We start from the raw sequence: 21,162 nt of genomic DNA, 5'->3' as shown, positions 1-21,162 counted from the left end.
TCCAGGTTTCTCCTTCCAAGTTAAGAATGTACACAGGTAGAAAATAGTGTCTTATGGCTTTGTCCTTTATGCAACAACTAATGACTATTTCCTCCTTCTCCTTGCACTACCATCCTTTGAAACAAAATCAGTTGTTTTTGAACTCATCTCAAATTGTTCGTATTAGACATACATATAATAAATTCAGTTGGGGGAATGGTCTCCAAGAGATCTGTTCTTTTCCAGAGGTTACTCCTGTAAAATATTGCATAAACCTGTGTGAAAATTTAAACAGAAAGGTCATTCCTTAATAAGGCCAGACAGTTCAAGGAACTTTCTGCCCCATTCTCTTCTAAGATCAAGGCTTCTCAAGGCTTCAGACCACTTCGTCCTCTCTGTGTTTTAAATAAAATTTAAAAGAAACTATCATTAAATTGGTTCATTAAAATTAAAATTTGTACTCATCAAAATGTATCAGTAAGAGAACAAAAGGACAAGCCATAGACTAAAAGACAGCACATATAACTATAAAGGGTTCATAGCAGACTATATAAAGAACTCCTACAAATCAATAAGAAAAAACAGGTAAGCTCTTGGCTGCTGTCCCCATTATCACCCACCCTTCTGTGGCTCTGGTTTCTTATAGGCAAGAATCTCGGCACCAAGGAGTCTAGGTACTGCTGAGGGTAGAGACTAGCCCCCACATGTGCACAAGTTTGTGTACCCAAGTCTGTGTGCCCATAGGTCCAGACGCAGCTTCACTGGAACAAATAAGCTTTCTGAGGAAAAAATGAGGCAGTCTCAGGAGTAAAAACTGAGAAAATAATTTTGACCTAGACCTCTCACTAGAGCTTTGGAACAGAGAGTGAAGAGTCTCAGAAGGGGAGTCAATGTTTATATTTACCCAATGGAATAAAAATATATATATTTTTTTATTATAGTTGAGTATAGAGTAGTTGGTATGGAGACATTATGGCCTATAAGCCTAAAATGTTTACTATTTGGCCCTTTGAGATATAAAAAGCAGATGAACATGATCAACAAGCTTGAACTAACTAATGTACTTAGGAAACTGTATCTCAAAATGATAGAATGCTTAACCTTTTCAAATGCACATGCAACATTTACCAAGGTTGCCAAGTTCTAATGCATATCTTGATAAATTTAAAAGAACTGAAATCCTGTATATGGAATTGAGACAGAAATCAACTATAAAATGGTGTCTATAAAACCCCCAAATGTTTGGAAATTAAGTAGTCTACTTCTAAATAACTTATGAGTCAAAAAAATAATAATTACCATGAAAATTAGAAAGTATTCTGAATGAATGATAATGAAAATATGACATATCCAAACTTCTGGGATGCAACTAAGCACTGCTTAGAGGAAAATGCATAGTTTCAGATATATATGTTAGAAAAGAAGACTGGCTGAAAATCAATGTGTTAAGTGTCCATTTCAAGAAGTTAGGAGGTGCCTGGGTGGCTCAGTCATTAAGCGTCTGCCTTCGGCTCAGGTCATGATCCGAGGGTCCTGGGATCGAGTCCCATATTGGGCTCCCTGCTCGGCAGGAAGCCTGCTTCTCCCTCTTCCACTCCCCCTGCTTGTGTTCCTGCTCTCGTGCTCTCTCTCTTTCTCTGTAAAATAAATAAATAAAATCTTTAAAAAAAAAAAAAAGAAGTTAGGAAGTAAAACTCAAAGAAAGTGAAAGGAAGTAATGAAATAGCATAAAACAATGAAATAGAGAACAAATCAACAATGGACAAAATCAACCAAACCACAAATCAATTATTTGAAATGACTAGTAGTATTTTTATACCTGTTTTTTAAAAACATAAATAAGGCAAGCCCATTGGAAAAAAATAGGCAAGAGATTTGAACAGACACTTTACCAAAGAAGGTATCCAAAATGATCCCCCAAACACAATCTTACTGGCTATCAGAAACACAAATTAAAACTATAATGAGATTTCACTACACCTACCAGTTTCTATAATTTGAAAAGACTGACAATGTGATTTCACTCCTACTTATTATAAATCCAAGTCCTAAATATATAATTGTCCTATTCATCCAATGGAATGCTACACAACAATAAAAAGGTACAAACTATTGCTGTACCTGGCAACATGGATAAATCTCACAAACACAATGTTAAGCAAAGGAAGCCAGACAAAAGAAATACATAACTGTTCGATTCCATTTATACAAAGTTTAAAAATAGGCAAAACTATTCTGTAATGTTACGAGTCAGGATAGTGATAACTTTGGAGAGGAAAGAGGAAGTATATGGTTGTTTACCTGGTGAATTCATTCAGATATATACTTATGACTTGTGTTTTTTTCTATATGTTTGTTACACTTCAATAGAAAGCTTAATTTTTAAAAAATCAGAATATTTTTATTATATTTAAATTTTATTAAATTTAAATATTCAAATATATTTAAATCTTTATTATATTTAAAAATATATATTACTTTTGGCAGCTTATTTTTCTGATCAGAATGTCTTGTTCTATTATAAAGCTCACCTTAAATTTTCTAAAGCAGTTTATAAAGAAGTCTGTAGCCAGTGGAGTTGCTAGTAGGAATCAAATATTTATCTTGGTCTTCTCTGCAGCTCTTGACAATGTATACCCATACAGATGGATGGACAGGTGGATGAATGAATAGCTAGAAAGATGGAGAAGTAGTCAACAGCATTTTTTCCAAGTCCCTTCACTAATTTTGGTGTAGAAAAAAGTGACATGATAATTTCAAGAGCAAAAAACCCCTCACTCCCACCTCTGGGGGAAAAAAAAGGCAGAAAAAGTTTTCTACCCTGATCAATTAAGTGAGAGTTTCTAGGAGGGAGGTTTGAGCCTTAGAATATATATATTTTTTAAGTTTCCCATGTGATTCTAATGTGTAGCCAGAGTTGAGAACCACTACCTCTAAGCAATTTCTAAATATGGTGCTTACATTTAATTATTTTAATGCTTAAATCTATTTATGATATTAAACAATATGAGAATTCATGGTGATACATTTGAAGGATGTGGCAGCACATTACTTGAACAGAGTGCAGTTTTAACTGCGGAGAAGCCTCACATTTACTGATTGGTCTCTGTGTCTTTGACCTGTCACTGTCACCTGGTGGCAGTGTACTTGAATTCTAGAGCTGGTTTTCCTGGGAGGCTAATTAGACCCTTTGGAGAACTGAATTCTGTGAAACTGAAATCATAAGGTCACAACTCGGTGCAAGTGTTAATGAATGATATGCATGCTAGTAGAACTGCAAATCTATTCGCTCACATTGTTTTCTGTTTCCACCTCTTATAATGTGACTTGACCTCCACAACCAGACATTCAGAGCATTTCAAAATGCACAGTTACTAGGGCTTTGATAAGAATAAGGTAAGTCTGAGAAGAGATGGTAACTGAAATATATATGCATCTCTTCCTCCTTGGCTCTGGATTGTCCCACACCAACCTTGCTGGTGACCCAGAAATCCAGAAGAGGATGGTAATGGGCAAGAGCTGGGGATTGTGGTGAGATCTGAAGTCTAGGTATTGAGAGAAACACTGAAAAATCAACTCGAAAGTCCTAACATGGCAGTTTCTGTTGTATATTTTTGAGTGGCAGACTAGAAGCTATGTGAAACATGTTTCAGGATTTTTTTTCCCCTAGAATCATGAATTTTAAGAATGAAAGGAACTTTGGAAGTTGAATCCACTCACCTCATTTTTACAGATGAGCAAAGGAGATGCCCAGAGAGGTTAAGTGACTTATCTAAACCCACATCTAGGAAAGAGTAAAATCAGGACTAGATTCTACTTCTAACTCCCAGTTCTGAGCTCTTCCCACAATAATATGCTATTTCTACTTTGTGTTTAAAACTGTCCTCCGAATTTTTATGTTGCCCTAAATATGTTTCTCAATTCCATGAAACATTTATTTATTTCAATCAAGTCTTAAAAACAAAATTCTGCCTTAAAGCCTTCCTCCCTGCCATCTTACTGTCCCTCACCCACCTCCACACACACACACATGCACCTCTGCCACCACTCATTTTCCCAAATCCCAGTGACCTAGCAGTCTGTGAAGCAGAGTGTGAAGTTGCAGACAGGGAAGAGCCCGAGGATGTAGGGGCAGGCAGGCACCGGATCATGGGGTGGGAGGAGCTTGGAAGCGTTGTGAGGAAAGGTAGTTGTCTAGGTGGTAATAGTTGTGTGGAGGACTTGAAGGGGACAAGACTGGAGGCAGAGAAATTAGAAGGCTTGCTGCAGTGGTCAAGGTAATAATGAGATGAACTGAAGAATTTAGAGATGAAATTGGCAAAACTTGATTGGACATGAAGAGTGAGGGAACTGGGAGAGTCAAAGATGGCCTCTTCCCTTGTAAATGGTGGTGCCACTGAGGAAATGAGAAGGTTGAGGAAGGAAGGAAGAGATGGTAAGTTCACTTTGGGACATGTTGAACTTGAAGTGCAGATGTTGGGTAGAATGTTGGATATACAGCAGCCTGGTGCTCAAAAGAAAGTTCTGGATTACAGATAGCAGCCTGAGTAGAAGTGCTTCAGGGAGGCTGGTCCACACAGTGCCAGAGGTGGAATAACAGGAGACAGCACAGAGAAACACGTAGTAGTACCTAATCCTTGATCTTTGAGATCCTGTATGCTGCGCTAGAGAGTTGTTGGGTTTTTTTTAAGATTTTATTTATTTATTTTAGAGAGAGAGCATGCTCGCAAGCAGGAGGAAGAGCACAGGGAGAGGGAGAGAAAAAAAACCCCAAGCAGACTCCCTGCTGAGCATGGAGCCACACACAGTGCTCAATCTCATGACCCCAGGATCATGACCTGAGCCAAAATTAAGAGTCAGATGTTTGACTGAGCCACCCAGGTGCCTAAACTCCACCTTTCAGGTTATGGGAGCTACTAAAGCTTTTAAGCAACACAATAAAATAAACAAATCTGATTTTTAAAGATGAATCTAGTAGTCACATGGAAGATGAATTGGAGAGAGGAGAGGGTAGAGACAAATAAGAAAATAAAAAGTTACTTGAATAGAGAAAAATAAACAATGATTAGGAACTGAACATACTATAGCAGCAACAAAGTTGTAAGGGAGAAAAAGAGTCAAGTAATATATACATAGGGATAATCCACAAATTAAAAAAAATACATGCGGCAGAATAAAAAATACAGTCCTACGTGAGTACTTGCAGGCTTCAACCGTCCTCCAGCCTTCTAAGTAGGGATTTGAGTCTGTTTTGAGAGGCTTTTGAGTGAAATCACACAGCTACGATGCTGTGGAAAGTAGATTTTTTTGAGGAAATGGGTAAGTGAGGAGGCTTTTAGACCCTTTTGCCATGTGTCATACTGTGTAATCACCCTTCGGTATTTGGGGGTAGACTACAATAATGATTTCCATTACTTTTCCAATTTTTTTCTTATTGAGTGCTATATTGGGCAAAGATCGTACTTCAGGTGAGTCAGGTACATCCGGGTTACTTATACATTAATAGAGTCAGGAAGACGTGGTGATCAATCAAATGTGGAAGCTGATAAAAAGGGAGTCCCCGATGACTCCAGCAATGATGTCAGAAGTCTGGTGAGGCTTACTAGCAAAGAGCCATAGTGGGTCGGGATCAGGAAAATGACAGCACATTCCGTTTTGATCCTGTGGAGTTTGAAGTGTTTGAGGGGCAGCCAAGCACAGAAGTCCAGCAGACGATCACTCTTCCCTGACGGGAGCTAAAGGGATAGCCCCGGGCTAGACAGGGAGACTTGAGATTCATTGATATTTTTTTGTGAGTTTTGCGGCCATTGAATATATATGTGATTTTTAACTGAATATGTATATATAAGGTACGTGGCTAAGGAAAATGAGAAGGTCAAGAATAGCGGGTAACATTCTTATGTAAGGGATGGTCTGAGAAACAGGAGTTATCAAAAGAAGCTGAGCAGGGGCGCCTGAGTGGCTCAGTCGTTAAGCGTCTGCCTTCGGCTCAGGTCATGGTCCCAGGATTCTGGGATCAAGCCCCGCATCGGGCTCCCTGCTCCGCGGGAAGCCTGCTTCTCTCTCTCCCACTCCCCCTGCTTGTGTTCCCTCTCTTGCTGTGTCTCTCTCTGTCAAATAAATAAAATCTTTAAAACAAAACAAAAGAAGCTGAGCAGACATAGCAGAGGTGCGGGAGGGTGCAGAAGAAAACTCAGAAAAGCAGGTGTCACAGAGCCCAAGGGAGGAAAGAGTTTCCAGAGGGACTGGTCATCAGATCCAATGCCACAGAGAGGTAAAGTTAAGGCTGAAGTCACTGGATTTAGCAAATAGGAGGTGACTATTACCTGCAGCAAAGGCAACTTCAGGGTGATGGTGGGGAAAGAATCCTGACAGCCGTGGGGAGAGGAAAAGATGAATGAGGGATGAAAGCAGAATACGATTTTAAGAAGCTGGTTTGTGGAGGAGAGGGAGGATAGAGAATGACATCAAGGGAGCAAGATACAGAAAAAGGGGAGGCATTTTGTTGGGTGGGGTTTTTTTTATTTACTTTGAAAGTGGTTGCTATTAGTATAGATTTATAAGCCAAGGGTGTATAAAATTCATAGGACGTTGAATTTTATAGAAGCAGAGTCCCAGAGAAGGAAAGAAAGGATGCATGCAGAGTTTATACTCAGACCGGAGCGATGAAGTGGAAGGTCACACATGATCAGAGGTTGCTGGAAGGGTTGTGGTGAGCGAAGGGAGTTCGTAACAGATGGCCGTAAGGAGATAACAGGGAATGATATTCTGAAGTCGATAGTCCAAGTGAATAATAGGGCATCGTTTCCTTCAGCAAACAAAGTGGGGGTTTTGCACACACACTGGGCTCTGTGCCAGGGGCTGGCTATCACAGGATGAAGAAGATGCCGGGAATCTCACAGTCTTCTCTGGTACTCACCCCCAAAACGACTTAGCTTTTATCCCTGCCTCTCTTCCCACCCACCCTCTCTTTCCATCCCCCTTTCCTTGTTCTTCCATTTTATTACTCTCCTGGATGGATGTCTCCTCTCACTGTTCTTCTCCCGTCTCCTTTATCTGCACACTGAGCTCTCTGGACGCCATCTGGTCCTTTTCTCTTCCCCTCTCCCTCAAACGAAGCAAAACAAGGGAACAAAGTCAGCTTTGAGTTTTTCTTATTTATCGAATAAACATTTGTTTCCTGTGTTTAATTTGTTTAAACAATTGGTTGAAGATTTTATGCTTTTTTTCTTCTAAAGTTGTGCAGGAGTCTCAATTAGCTTTGTTCTACTGGTTAACGACTCATAAATAAACCTTCCCCAACCTGTGGCAGGGCCCCCTGGGGAAGGAAGCGACATGTTTCATCTGCAACAGACACAATGTTTATTTTGCATACACTGTTGATTCTGTAGAGAGGACTTAAATGCTATAGTCTTAAAAAAAATAATGGTTTTGAGGTTTGTATGTATTATACCAGTAAGGAAAACACGAAGAGCAAGGGGAAAATATCATATTGATGCCCATACATTCAGTGTTACAACTGGAATTCAAATGATAAGGGAGTATACAAGAGAAATTTCTGGCCAAAGAAAACGTTGCATCTGAAATCTCCTGCTGTCTGTTGCTAGCCAAGAAAATCCGTGTCTTTTTCTTTCCCCTGACCTGGCAACTGAACCAAACTCAGGCCCCGTGTTGCCCCGGTAACAGCAGATGACACCACACTGCTGAGTGGGAGCCCCCCAGCCACACGCAGCACAGGGGTCCCGACTCTGGTCTTGGAATCTCAGGAGTTAACACACGACTGGGTTTGACACTGACTTTGGCTTCTTTAGCTGACTTTGGGCGACAAGTCTTGAACCGCGCTTCAACAGAAGCAGTCCTTGACACTGATCATTTCTGTTGGGAGTAGCTACATAAAAAATTGCACCCATTGCTAAATTCTGTGCCCAGTCTGCCAACAGCCTAAAATTGTTGGTCATTTAATTTAGAAATAGCACTCAAGTTTTATGACTTCTAAACAACGCCTCCAATTATAAACTTCTTGTTAAATGTTTTGACGTGTCCTTTATAAAGGAATCTTCAGTAAAGTTTTTTAAACTGTTCTTTTATCAAAGGAAAATTAGTGGAGAGGAAGACTCTTTAGGGAGCACCAAGGGATGAAGTTGGGAAGGGGCCCCAGGACAAGTTCAGGTTCAGGTTCCCTGAAATGCAGGCCAGACTGGCGGGGTGGGGACAGACTTGTCCCCAGGTGCCAGCACTGAGAATGCAGTGGGCTTGTGTGAGTGATCTTCACGGCTAAAGATGAGGCAGGAGCCAGAAAGCACAAAAGGCCAAAAACAGCCCTTACAAAACTGTAGAGAAGACCAATTTGTCTTTGTGTTTTCCAGCTTCTTAACCCGGTTCACGTGTGTTCATGCCAGCCAGCATTCTGTACTACAAGGGTGTGCTTCCCACAAGCTCCTCACACTTGCCTTTCCTCAGGGCAGGATTCAGGCTGTCTTTCACAGAAGAACAAAAATATCTAATAAAATAGTTCACAATAAGGTGCACCTAGGTGGCTCAGTCAGTTAGGCGGCTGCCTTTGGCTCAGGTCGCGATCCCAGGGTCCTGGGATCGAGCCCCGCATCGGGCTCCCGGCGCTTCGCCGGGAGCCTGCTTCTCCCTCTCCCTCTGCCTGCCTCTCTGCCTACTTGTGCTCTCTCTCTCTCTCTCTCTGTCAAATAAATAAATAAAATATTTTTAAAAAATAGTTCACAGTAAATTACCAACTGGATAGAAAACAGCTTCATTGTATTCTTTTGGTGGTATTTGCATTTTAGAGGACTGCCTTAGAAGGCAGTGCGTAAACTGAAGAGGACACGGTCTTGGACAGGAATTTTAGCTGGTGTGGCAGGCAATTGGAGAAGTGCTTGGAGGCAGGAAGGGTATGCTTCTAGCCCCAGAGCCCCTCCCATGGTGATGATGTGTTCACCACGTTTAAAATAATGATCTTTTGGCATGGATGCATCCAAATTATTTTGTAGTGTGACCTACATTATCTAAAAAGGACCTCAAGCCTTTTCCTCTCTTTTTCAGCCCGCTTCTGACACCCAAACCCTGTGCTTGGTTGTAAAACCTTAAGAGAATCCAAAGGGCAAAAGTGTCTGCAAAAGCAAACAAGTAATTACTTTTATAGGTATGACATCATGGTTATATAAAGACATAAAATCGATCCTCTTCCCAATTTTATCATTCTTGAGAGCTGAAACCAAATCTTCATGCTGTTTACTTTGTCAGTTTGATGGGACTAGAACTCATTTCACAAAGGATAAGGCTTTCCTTACATCAACTTTCAGATGGTTTTCTTTTACAGAAATCATTTTTGCTTGCTAACTTAGCTTCTCTCTCACTTTTCCCCCTTTTCCCTCTCCCACATACATTTCTCAGGACAAATGTTGCCTTTCACTTCACTGCCAGCCCCTCTCAACCTCAGGTAAGTGAAGGGTTTCAAGGTTATCATGATTCTACCTGTTGACAATACCCTCCAAAAAGCCATGGTAATAGGCAGAGTCAGCATGCGGTGTTGCCCTTGACTTTTTACAACTTGTGATATATTTACATTTTTGGCGTGTTGTTCATATTACTGGGATTTTAGACACAACATTTAATCTTTTCACCTTAGTTGGTATGAAATAGGAGGCATGACATCTGTTGGCAGATGTTCCTTGGCTCAACTTTTAGCAAATTGTGTGCCTGTTATGCACCAAAGACAGTATTAGACTGTCCTAGGTGCTGGGGATATGAGGTGAAGAAGAAAGAGATGCAACTTCTGCCCTCATGGACCTTGTAATCAAAATGGGTGCTGGGGGGCCAGGGAGTAGAAGGCAAAACACAGTACAGGTACACAAATAGTTAATTGACCTAGAAATGCAATAAAAACAAGACAGACTTTAATTTCTACAGTGTTATGGGTAGAATAAATTAGTTATTCCTGTCATAAAGAGAGACCAGGAATGCTGACATGAGAAGAATTAGATATTTGTGCTGTGTTCTCCATTAAACCATAATCATAAACAGAATAAATACTTGAAAACTTTGATTTAAGCCACTTTTCTGTTGACACCTCTAGCTACCTTCCTTTTTTCTTTCTTGGCTTCTGAAAGAGGAAAGTCTATGCAATAGCAAGTTTATAACAGATTTATTTAATGTCCTGATATTTTTTGTAAATCTTCTGCAGGCTGTTATACAGCTTAGGTCATACCTGGCTACTTAATTTTTTGTTTTGGATATGCTAAAACTGGGCTTAACATATATATGGATACTGGTGTAATTCGATTACAGACATTTATATGCTGGTAAATATTTAACAACCAGTTCCCAGAGAGAAACTCCTGATTTGTAGCATTTGCCCATTTCTGTGGTGAAAATACTTGTATTCTGGCTAATCTCAAACCGCCAACATGACGTCCTTGAATACAGAGTTGGGAAGAGATGTGTGCAGTCAGCTCTCCAAACCTGTATGAACCAACTCCCACACATCTTTTAAGAGCTAAATTTCCCATCAGTGAGAGCTTCCACAGTGCATATATACTGCCACCCAGTGACAAAACCAACTCCTATAGTACATAGGAATATATATGATACTCATTATTGCTAACGGTGATCACTGTAATGCTCTTGAGTTACTAAGTTCGGCTTTCCTAAGAACCAAAAATCCCTTTTGAGAATTCCAGAGCATTTACCTTTGGAAGAGCCCTGTATTATATGTATTTGAATCAAGCTCCAAAATGAAAGGTCCAAATGAAGTGGGTTCTTGGGAGTGTTGCCATCTGTTACAAGGCATGAACAGACTTCCAAACTGCAGTGTTAATGACACTCCTTAATCTTGAGGTTATTTTTTCCCCCATCGGAAGGCTGTGGATTATTGGACAACATTATATTTTTATTGCTCTGGTTCTCAGTATAAGGTTAGTAAAGAGGATGCTGGAATACAGAATTAAGTTTTAACATGTTTTGCCTCTCCTTTCAACTGATAGATTTATTAGAGTCCTAGGATATTGGGCTTGTTTTGGCTGGTGTCCTCAAAATCTTAATGTCGAGCTTCTCAAGCAGTTACCACATTTATAATTATTGGACAGAAGTCTCCTTTCTTCATTTATTGGCAACATGTTTAAAAATCAGGGTTAACAAACAGTGGATTCATAATCTAATCTAGGTAAATTGGTATAACTTCTTTCTATTATAAATACTTCCTGATTCTGATGATACCTGAGAAATCATTTTGAAGATATCTCAGCCTGCTCCAAATTGTGAACATATTTCAAGGCGCTAGAAGTGGTGCTTGATCTTTGAATGGAAATATTGTCTGGCTATATGCCAGCCAGGAAACAAATTCTTTAACAAGAAGTCTAGGGGCAGGGTAGGTCTAGTGGTAATTCTTGCCTAAAGGAAGGTTGTTAAGAATCTTGAAGAACAGGCTTATCTGCTTTTCAGTGTGGAGCTTCCTATTTCAAAATGATCATATAGAAGTAAATGTTGTCTCATGTTACATCTTGAATATCCCTAGTTCAAAGGGTTGGGGGGATCTTCTTAAGCAGAAACTGGAATGAAGTACACGAAAGTTTAGTTGAGAAAGAAATGCTAACAAATGAAATGACAACATTGTCTAAAATGGCTACCGTGTTTTGTTCACTGCTGTATGCCTAATATCTGGCTCAGAGCCCAGAGCCCTGCACACAGCAGTTGCTCAATATATGTGAGATGAATGGCTGACTGAATTAATGGAGATTGTAAAACCAGTTTGAGTTCATAACTGTAAACATTCTTTAATATTAACAAATCATTTCTTTCTTTTTCTTATTCTCAGTATTTTCTATACAAATTTCCTGATGATGTGGACTCAGTTATTATTAAAGTCAGGTCTGAAATGGCTTATCCATGTTCTGTTGTCTCAGTCCAGAATATCATGGTGAGTCTTAACAACTTGTCAACCTTTCAATATGGAGCATAATATTGTCCCAGGATAAATGAAAGAGGAGGGTGGGGACCATGTCATCCTCTTACCCTGCATCGCCTGCAAAACTGCTAAATAAAACAGTATCTTGTGCACACAAGTGGATCATCTGTTTGGAGACACTGATTTGGGGAGATGGAGACTAGTGGACTCCTCACCAAAATAAACGAAGGAAAGAAGGAAGGGAGGGAGGATCATAACAAAGAATATGGAAGACCAAATCGTGGCCTGCACAAGAAACATAGAAACCTACTGTTTATTCTAGATTTTAAAATTTTTATTGTAACCATAGGCCATTTCTGTCTCATAATGTGTTAATAAAAAATGGGAAAGGTGTTGTACACTTTAAGACAATGTTTTCAGTTCTCTTTGATATAAAGTGAACTTTAGAGAACTTTAGAAGACAAGGCACCGAGTTTTAGGAGGACTGTTGCGTGACTTTTCTTGGAGAAAATGTTTCCTGGTTTTTGGTTTAGTAAGGAACCCCTTGCTCTGTGATCCAGGAGGAATGTGTGGTGTGTATAGTATGGCTTTAGTGATGCTTTCTTTTTTTTATCCTTCATGCACATTACAGTGCCCAGTGCACGATCTCGACCACAATGTGGAATTTAATGGTGTCTATCAGTCCATGACCAAGAAAGCTGCCATCACACTGCAGGTGAGACATCACTTCTGTGGTCAGTATTGTCAATGACAATACACAGTTTATTCACAATACACAGTCAGGTCACCTGTTGGACCAGCATCCAGAAGGTATCATCATTCACTGTGTGCCTTGGATATCTTTCCTTTATGATTGGTTTTAAAATCAAGATTGTGGGGCACCTGGGTGGCTCAGTCAATTAAGCATCTGCCTTCAGCTCAGGTCATGATCTTGGAGTCCTGGGATCAAGTCCCGCATCGGACTCCCTGCACAGTGGGGAGTCTGCTCCTACTCCCTCTTCCTCTATTCCTCCCCATTCCCCAGTCGTGCTCTCTCTCTCTCTCACTCTTGCTCTCAAATAAATAAAATTTAAAATAATAAGAGTAAAAATAAGTAAAATAAAATAAAACAAAGATCACTACTCCTGAAATCAAAGCCCAGGCCATGGTGGACAATGCTACTCTGCCATTCCCCTTGGGAAGTCTTAGGAACCCATGATGCAGTGGAACATATATCTGACAGATTGCTTAGAGAGGTAAGGTGAGATGCCAATCTCCTCATTGGGGGATGCCAATTTAGCGTGAAGTTTGATCTATTCAACGGAATCGAACATATTCTAATACTCTGTATACCTATAACAGTAACCAAAAAAGGACTTCCATTCTGGACAGAATGGATAGGTTCAAAGGAATATAGACCACATGTCTATAGCGGTTTGCCCTTTTGTCATTTGTAATTAAATTATTATTTCAATGACAGTTTTATAGCAAAAATGAACATATATCATGTCAGTAGATTTTCAAAGAGATTCTGTCTCTGTCTTTAGGGTGGGTTTATTTAAGTTACTTACAACTTGGTCTGTTGTCCAGGGTAAGGTGATACTGTTTACTAAATAACAAGGAATGAGGAGAGGTTAATTATAATTTAGCTATCAAATGTAAAAAGCCCTATTAGGCTTTAATTTCCTAGTGCCTCAGTTTTGATATGCCAAATATCTGTTCTTGTTCACTCATGAATAAGGAGAATGGGATACAGAGAAGTAAACTTAGAGAAAGTTAAAGCCAGGACTATAACTCAGGTTGCCTCACTTAAATCTTTGCATCCTTAACCTAAATTATTTAATTGTGGCTGTGTGACTTTTAGGAAAGTCATTTATCATTAGATTATTTTTATTTTTTATTTTTTAAAGATTTTATTTATTTATTTGAGAGAGAGAGAGAGAGCACACATGGGGGGGAGGGAGCAGGGAAGGGCAGAGGGAGAGGGAGAAGCAGAATCCCCCCACCACCGCTGAGCAGGGAGCCAGATTCAGGCTCGAGCCCAAGACCCTGAGATCATGACCTGAGCTGAAAGCAGACGCTTAACCAACTGAACCACCCAGGCACCCCTGTCATTAGATTTTTAAATAATTAAAGCTTAATATAGTGAACCTAAAACACTCTAAAGTATGCTAATTTTAAAAACATAATATACAAGTATTAATTATTAAACATAGGCTGTTAACATATTTTTTACATGGGACCTATTACAGTTCTAAGCACCTAAGTGGACACAAAGATAGATTGAAATTAGAATAGTGTATCTACTTGAATTTTTTGTATGTAACAATTATTTTATTGTGGATAAAATCTGGAGTAAATCATGGGTATCTGAAGGTTGTTTCTAAGAAATTAGGGGGCAGGGGTGAACTTCATTTTTCTTCTCTTTCCTCTCAGTTCACACCACCATGGATTTTCTCCCCTTTTGCTATCCTTTCTTGCTATCACAAGTTGTTCTATCTTATGCAGAAGAAGGATTTTCCAAGCGAGCAGTTCTTCGTGGTATTTGTGATAAGGCCTGAAGATTATACCTGCGGAGGATCTTTCTTTATCCAGGGTAAGAGATAGGAATGCTTGCTACTTAGAAAAACCTAATGAAATGGAATAGGAGGGAAGGCAAAAGCTCACAGTGGCCTCACTGAGGGTCATCAGCAGTGACTTGCAAGGCAGTCTGAGAGATATTTGAAAAAAATATATAAGGAAGAAAATGATCAGTCTAAAGCTATTGTTGATACTACAGAATGTCACTTAGTGCCCTACATCTTTTCGAAGACTTCTGCTCCCTCAGACCACGTGAGGTTTATTCACTCAGTTGGCCTTTTACTCAACAAATATTTGCTATTATTATAATAGTGATTTTATGCAGCATATCAAGGTCCACTTTCTAAGATCAGTTTGGTAGCCAGCAGTAATGAGCCACTGTATATAGCCACTGTATATATCAGTAGTCATCATTTCCACAAGGATGTACGAGAAAAATTCAGAGTTCTCAATTTCAGTTGCCAAAATTTTATACCTGGCAAGATTTAGGTAAGAAAGCAAAGTGGACAATTTGTCCCCATGACAGGGATTGTGTGAGCTCTTAGGCATAGTAAAAATGGTTATGGGTAACTACGTAGGAACTACTGTGGGAATGGAATAGGCTGTTGATTGAAAACACAGACCCCTCCCCCCAGCAGCTGATGAGCCACATGTGATTAACACAGAGGGTGTTTACTATTGAGTATACATCGTTCTCTTGCCATTTGGGTGAAATTTCTGCTTATGTATTCTTTAATCTATTAATTATATAGTCTAGAGTTTTGCTGGTGTCCATTGTCCTTTGGTAAACTACAAGTCCTTTTATGACTATATAACAAAAAACAAATTTTCACTGGCTGGAATAGTGCAAACCAAAAGATGAGACAGCATTTATTTTAGTAGCTGTTTTCTTCAGATGTCTGTGGCATATTGAGCCACATGGATAGCAGAGGATGAGTCGAGCCTTCTTCACTCCAGAAGGGGGGCTGCAGTCTCACTGCTTCAATACTATCAAAATGCACCCAAGCAAAAGCCAAATTGAAAGCTTAGCCCAAAGGGGTATTAGATGGTTTGTAGCTTTGGGGGTTAGATTTTCCTCTAGTTCTTGCTACAAGAAAATTCAACAACCAGAGCTAATTGTGGACAGTTTTTGAACAACTGTTCAGATGAGAGGCCAAGAACCAAATATCTGATCTATTGTGCCTGTTCTTTTTTACCAGAAAAGGAGAACCAAACCTGGAATCTACATCGAACAAAGAACCTTAAAGTGACCATTGTTCCTTCCACTAAAGGTCGGTATTGCCTCTAAGATTCAAAGGAGAAAAATTTCTATGTGAGGAAGTCAATCATATGCATCAAAGCTAATGCCATCCCTCCAGAGAAACATCATTAAAAAACTGGTATTTACCATAGAGATAGAAGAGAGAATCAAAGCATTTTGTTAAATCTCTTCCAGAAAGAGAGGGAATTCAATTGTGAAGTTGTATACGGGAAGTCCCTTCCTACCTTCCACTGGGAACTCATGAGTGTGAAAGGTAGCCATTTGTGGATAATGTCTGAGTGACCTCCTGCAGCTTTGCTGCTTTGAATGGAAATATATTAGGACTTCAGAATGGGTATGATGGAGATGGGCCCTTGAAGCTGTCCTGTCCCAAACATGGTCCTCTTTTCTCCTGAGGACACCCTGACCAAAGTTGTTTCTCTTCCCTCAGGATCTGTTGATATGAAACCCATTCTTATCAGTCTCATCATCTTCCTCTTCTTCTACTTTGGATTTGTACTTCTTATTCTTGTTCATTGTATCAGGTAAGTCAAGAGTATCAAGAAATGTTAACCCCCTTTGCCTTCTCTGCATAAGAATTAGAGCATTAGGCTTTAGAGCCATATTGACCAGATTCAACTCTACCTCAACCACCAACTGTGTGACCTTGGGCTAGTTACTTAATCTGTGCTTCAGTTTCCTACTCACCATAATGAGAGCATAATTTCCCTCCTAGGGGTGCCTGGGTGGCTCAGTCGGTTAAGCGACTGCCTTCGGCTCAGGCCGTGATCCCAGGGTCCTGGGATCAAGCCCCACATCGGGCTCCCTGCTCAGCAAGGAGCCTGCTTCCCCCTCTCCCTCTGCCTGCGGCTCCTCCTGCTTGTACTCTCTCTCTCTCTCTCTATGTCAAATAAATAAATAAAATCTTTAAAAAATAATAATAATAACAATTTCCCTCCTAGAATTGTATAACTGCAGTATTTACATCAATGTCCTGCACAGAGTAAGTGCTGGTAGAGTGTTAGTTCTTTTCATAGTTAATAAAACCTCAACAGAAGGACAGCGTGGGTATTTTTTGGACCAGGAAATCCTGTAAATCCTATGGAATGTAGGAAATGATGAGTTCTTCCCAATATGGAGAAACATATTAAATATTCCATTAATAGCTTTAAATATTCCATCAACAAGTAAATTAATGCCTGAAATAAATCTCGAGGTATAATAAACAGCAGGAGTGATGTGCTTTGGTACTATATTACCAGCTGCTTTCTTACTACTATAGCATCGATTTTCCAGTAAAATGTCCCTTGAGAGGAAAAAAAGGAGATGATGGTACTGTAATTTGACCAAGACAATTTCCCTTCCCAGGAGTTTGGAGCCCCTAATAAAAAGGGCCCCGGTTTCTCCTTGCATCTCTGAGCAGGCCCAAACACTGAGAATTCTGTACCTTGTTGTGGTCTCTGTGAGGCAACTACAAAAGAATGGCAGAAGGCCCACAATAAACAAATGTTCATTCCTGTCTTGAACACACAAAGAAAACAAAGCACAGAGCTTTCTGCACACAGTTTTCAGACTACCGGGCAAGCTCACAGCATTGGTGAAAAACTTCATGGCTACCACAGTAATACAGCTGTCTCAGTGGTACAGGCCTAGCTCGGATTCAAAAAATAACTCTCTTCTGTGACCTTCACAGAGCTTTTCCGTCGAGAAACTGAATTTTAAAACCCTGGGACTACCACTGGCCATATCTGGCACAATTTGAGCATCAAAATAATTAAGAATAATTTATAAACTACTGAGAAAAATAGAAAATTGTGAATCCAAATTGATGAAGGGAGGGAAGGAGGGAGGGAGGGAGGACCTAAATACCTCCAGATACAAATCCAAAGGCACCAACCACGTAGTTCGCATTAGGGAAGGGAGCCATTAGCAAATGCTGACAGTGTTAAGGGAGGACTCTTGCCTACATCAGAAGGCCAAAGGCTGACTGGAAAATATGGAGGGAGTGCTGGCAGTGGAAAATCATCATTTTGCATAGATTAAGAATCATCAGTGGATACTAAACTATGAGGGAAATCTGATGAGAATCAAGGTACTGCACTGCCATAAGGTGTATCCCCATGATTTGCTTCCTAGTTGTAAGGGAAACATAGTGACTCTCCAATGGAAACTCAAACCAGGATTGGCTGGGTGATCAAAATTAATGTGAGCAAGGATGGATGGATGGATGTTGTGTGCCTCCACATGAGACACTCTGAGGAGATAGCACCACGTATGCAATATTCAGCCAGAAAGGCGTATTTTGTATGTAATCCTGAGGAAAAGCTGAACTAACTCAAAATGACAAACATTCTATTAGAACGTGTCTTCAGAGACAAAGGAAGGCCATGGAAATGGTCTAGATTGAAGGAGACGAAAGAGATATGGGCAACCAAAGGCAACACCTGGTCTCAGACTGGATCTTTTGCTAGAAGAAGAATATGCTATAAAGGACATTATTGGATCAGTTAACAAAATTGTAACACAGACAGATTAGGTAAGAGTATCATATTGATGTTAAATTTGCTGAATTTGACGATACTGTGATTAAGGAAGAGAATATCAGAATATCTTTATTCTTTGGAAGTATTGAGGGCGCCTGGCTGGCTCAGTCAGTAGAGCGCGAGACTCTTGATCTCAGGGTCGTGAGTTTGAGCCCCATGTTGGGCATAGAGCTTACTTTTAAAAAATGGAAATACTTAGGAATCACAGTTCATTACATAAGCAACTTACTTTCAAATGGTTCAAAAAATTATATATATATTTTTTAATGTGTGTATATATATATACACACACATATATTATACACATGCAGAATGATAAAGCAAATGGGGTATCATGCTAACAATAAGTGAATCTAAATAAAGGGTATATGGGTGTTTTATATTTTATTCTTATTTTTACAACTTCTCTGTAAATTTGAAGTTATTTTCTAATAAAAGTTAAAAACAAAAACCCTAGTGTATAGGCAAATATATCTGGAAAGTATATACATTAACTGATTATCAGCCTACTTAATTTACTAGATCATAATGGCTGACATTTAATAGGCACCATGCTGAGCCCTCTGAGCAGATTATCTCATCTAATGCCCTACAATGAGTACTAGTATTATCACCACCTGATGGTTAAGGAAATTGAGGCATAGAGCTTTGAAGCAGTTCAACCAAAAATTCATAGCCAATAAATGAGGGACCTGGGATTTGTTTGGATTTCCAGGCAGCCTGGCTCTAGAGCCTGGCACGCTAGTCAAGACGGGTCTGGAGTGGTCAGGGCATGTGAGGGAGGGCAGTCCTGATCAGGGAGGCCAAATCAAAAGTCTGGCACCCTGGCATGGATGCGATTGGGAAAGGACCCAAAAAGCTCTCCATTTTGACTCAGATGAGCTCCAAGATCATGGAAAAAGAAGTTCATCTCTTCTGCCTCTCTTAGGAAAATCGTCTCTATGCCTGATGATTTAAATTTTAGAAGATAGGATTTTACCTCTTTAGTTAACAGCATGCATAATCAACATACCAACAGACAAAAAATTAAGAGCTGGATATCAATCTCCCTAAAGTTGTCATTCGGCCTACAGAAGCAAGCACAGCTTTTGCAAGTTGAGGTAGAAGGCTCTGTTGAAACCTCTGGCTGCCAGCTTATTTTGCTACAGTCAATTGCACAAGCATAAATTCTTTCCAAATATAGAGAAACTGAAAATAGAAATCTGGAGACATAAGAACTATTTGGCATTCTTAATAAGAGGATAGACTGAGGGAAAACACTAACAGAACTCTTCCCTCATTGAACTCAGCAGAAATAACAAAGGTTTCTACAAAACCAAATGAAGCCAGTCCTGGAGCATAATGCCATTTGCTTGATGAGCTCCCTGTACCTTATTATTAATATATCTGGGGTTTGTAGTACATGCTAGGAAATCAGGATGAAACATGAATAAGAGACATGGCTCCTGCCCTCAGGGAGCTAAGAATCCAAAGTATTAGCTGTACTGACTTGAACCTAAACCCCATTCCCCTCCCATTCCCAGCCACAATCCGTTCAAAAAGTATTTAAGGAGCCACTACAATAAATGTGCACACCCTGGGCCAAACACTGGATATATGTTCTCTTTTTTTTTCTTTTCTTTTATTATTATGTTATGTTAATCACTATACATTACATCATTAGTTTTTGATGTAATGTTCCATGATTCATTGTTTTCGTATAACACCCAGTGCTCCACGCAGAACGTGCCCTCTTTAATACCCATCACCAGGCTAACCCATCTCCCCACCCCCTTCCCCTCTAGAACCCTCAGTTTGATTCTCAGAGTCCATAGTCTCTCATGGTTCGTCTCCCCCTCCGATTCCCCTCCTTCATTCTTCCCCTCCTACTATCTTCTTCTTCTTCTTCTTTTTTTTAACATATAATGTATTATTTGTTTCAGAGGTACAGATCTGTGATTCAACAGTCTTACACAATTCACAGCGCTCACCATAGCACATACCCTCCCTACTGTCTATCACCCAGCCACCTCATCCCTCCCACCCCCCACCACTCCAGTAACCCTCAGTTTGTTTCCTAGATTAAGAATTCCTCATATCAGTGAGGTCATATGACCCATGTCTTTCTCTGATTGACTTATTTCGCTCAGCATAACACTCTCCAGTTCCATCCACATCTGGATATATGTTCTCTTGTTCATTTCTCCCAACCACCCTGCCAGACATTGAGTTCAAACTGCACAATCCTGAGAGTATTCATCCTTCCCTTGATTCTTGTATTGGTTATCTATGGCCACAATAATGCTACATAAAAATCAACCATAAAAACTCCAGTGGCATACAGTAATAAATATTTAAGTTTACTTACAAATCTCTGGGTCAGCCAGATGCTGCGGCTAATCCAGACTGGGCTCAGAGATCTTGGTTGGGTGTGGTCATAGAGTGCAATCACCTGGCAGGTCAGCTAGAAGGTGGCTCTCCTAGACCAGCCTCAGCGGCACTTGGTCTCTCAAATTCCCGCAGGCTGGCCCTGGCTTATTGTATCTCCAAGAGAGATGGCAGAAGAGTGCAAGGCCTCCTTAAGACGTAGGTTCAGCAGTGGCATGATATCACTTCTCCTTTCTATTAGTCAAAACAAGTCATGAGGCCAGCCTAGATTCAAGAGGTGAAGATACAGACTCCAACTTTCGATTTAAGGAGCTGAATACAAGAGGAGATATAGCCATTTTGTAATCAATCTGGCATAGTTCTCATTTACTATTTTCTCCTTTGCTCATGGGATACTGCCTGCCTCAGCCTAGTTTTCTAAATCATTTAACTCCTCTACTGAAGAATTTTGTCAGCTCCATAACCTACAGCAAATGTAGGTTAAAGCCTGTTAGTACAAACACATCATCTTTTATGAGTTCACGTAATTGCTTGCCAGTTAATATCACTAGGATTGTTTT

At 40.0% G+C, this 21,162-nt stretch overlaps 1 protein-coding gene across 17 annotated transcripts in view; it reads left to right on the top strand.

The window, feature by feature from the left end:
• SIDT1 (SID1 transmembrane family member 1) overlaps window positions 1–21,162 on the top strand; it is an 89,283-nt gene that overhangs the window by 27,533 nt on the left and 40,588 nt on the right. For 13 of the 17 annotated variants that reach the window (XR_003518288.2, XR_004820289.1, XM_027585457.2 and 10 more), the window contains 6 exons: window positions 9,385–9,430; window positions 11,804–11,905; window positions 12,525–12,608; window positions 14,309–14,468; window positions 15,652–15,723; window positions 16,144–16,237. Coding sequence is in view for 15 of the 17 variants with exons in the window: in XM_027585457.2 (XP_027441258.1) it covers window positions 9,385–9,430; window positions 11,804–11,905; window positions 12,525–12,608; window positions 14,309–14,468; window positions 15,652–15,723; window positions 16,144–16,237 (558 nt within the window). In the remaining 2 variants the exon portion in view is untranslated. The remainder of the gene's footprint in view (window positions 1–9,384; window positions 9,431–11,803; window positions 11,906–12,524; window positions 12,609–14,308; window positions 14,469–15,651; window positions 15,724–16,143; window positions 16,238–21,162) is intronic. The other 4 variants (XM_027585459.2, XM_027585458.2, XM_027585455.2 and 1 more) reach the window with 2 other exon arrangements.

The sequence above is a fragment of the Zalophus californianus genome, chromosome 1 (genome assembly GCF_009762305.2).
Source record: "Zalophus californianus isolate mZalCal1 chromosome 1, mZalCal1.pri.v2, whole genome shotgun sequence".
NCBI lineage: Eukaryota > Metazoa > Chordata > Mammalia > Carnivora > Otariidae > Zalophus > Zalophus californianus.
The sequence above is the reverse complement of the archived record's forward strand: the minus strand, read 5'-3'. Positions and strand labels throughout refer to the sequence as shown.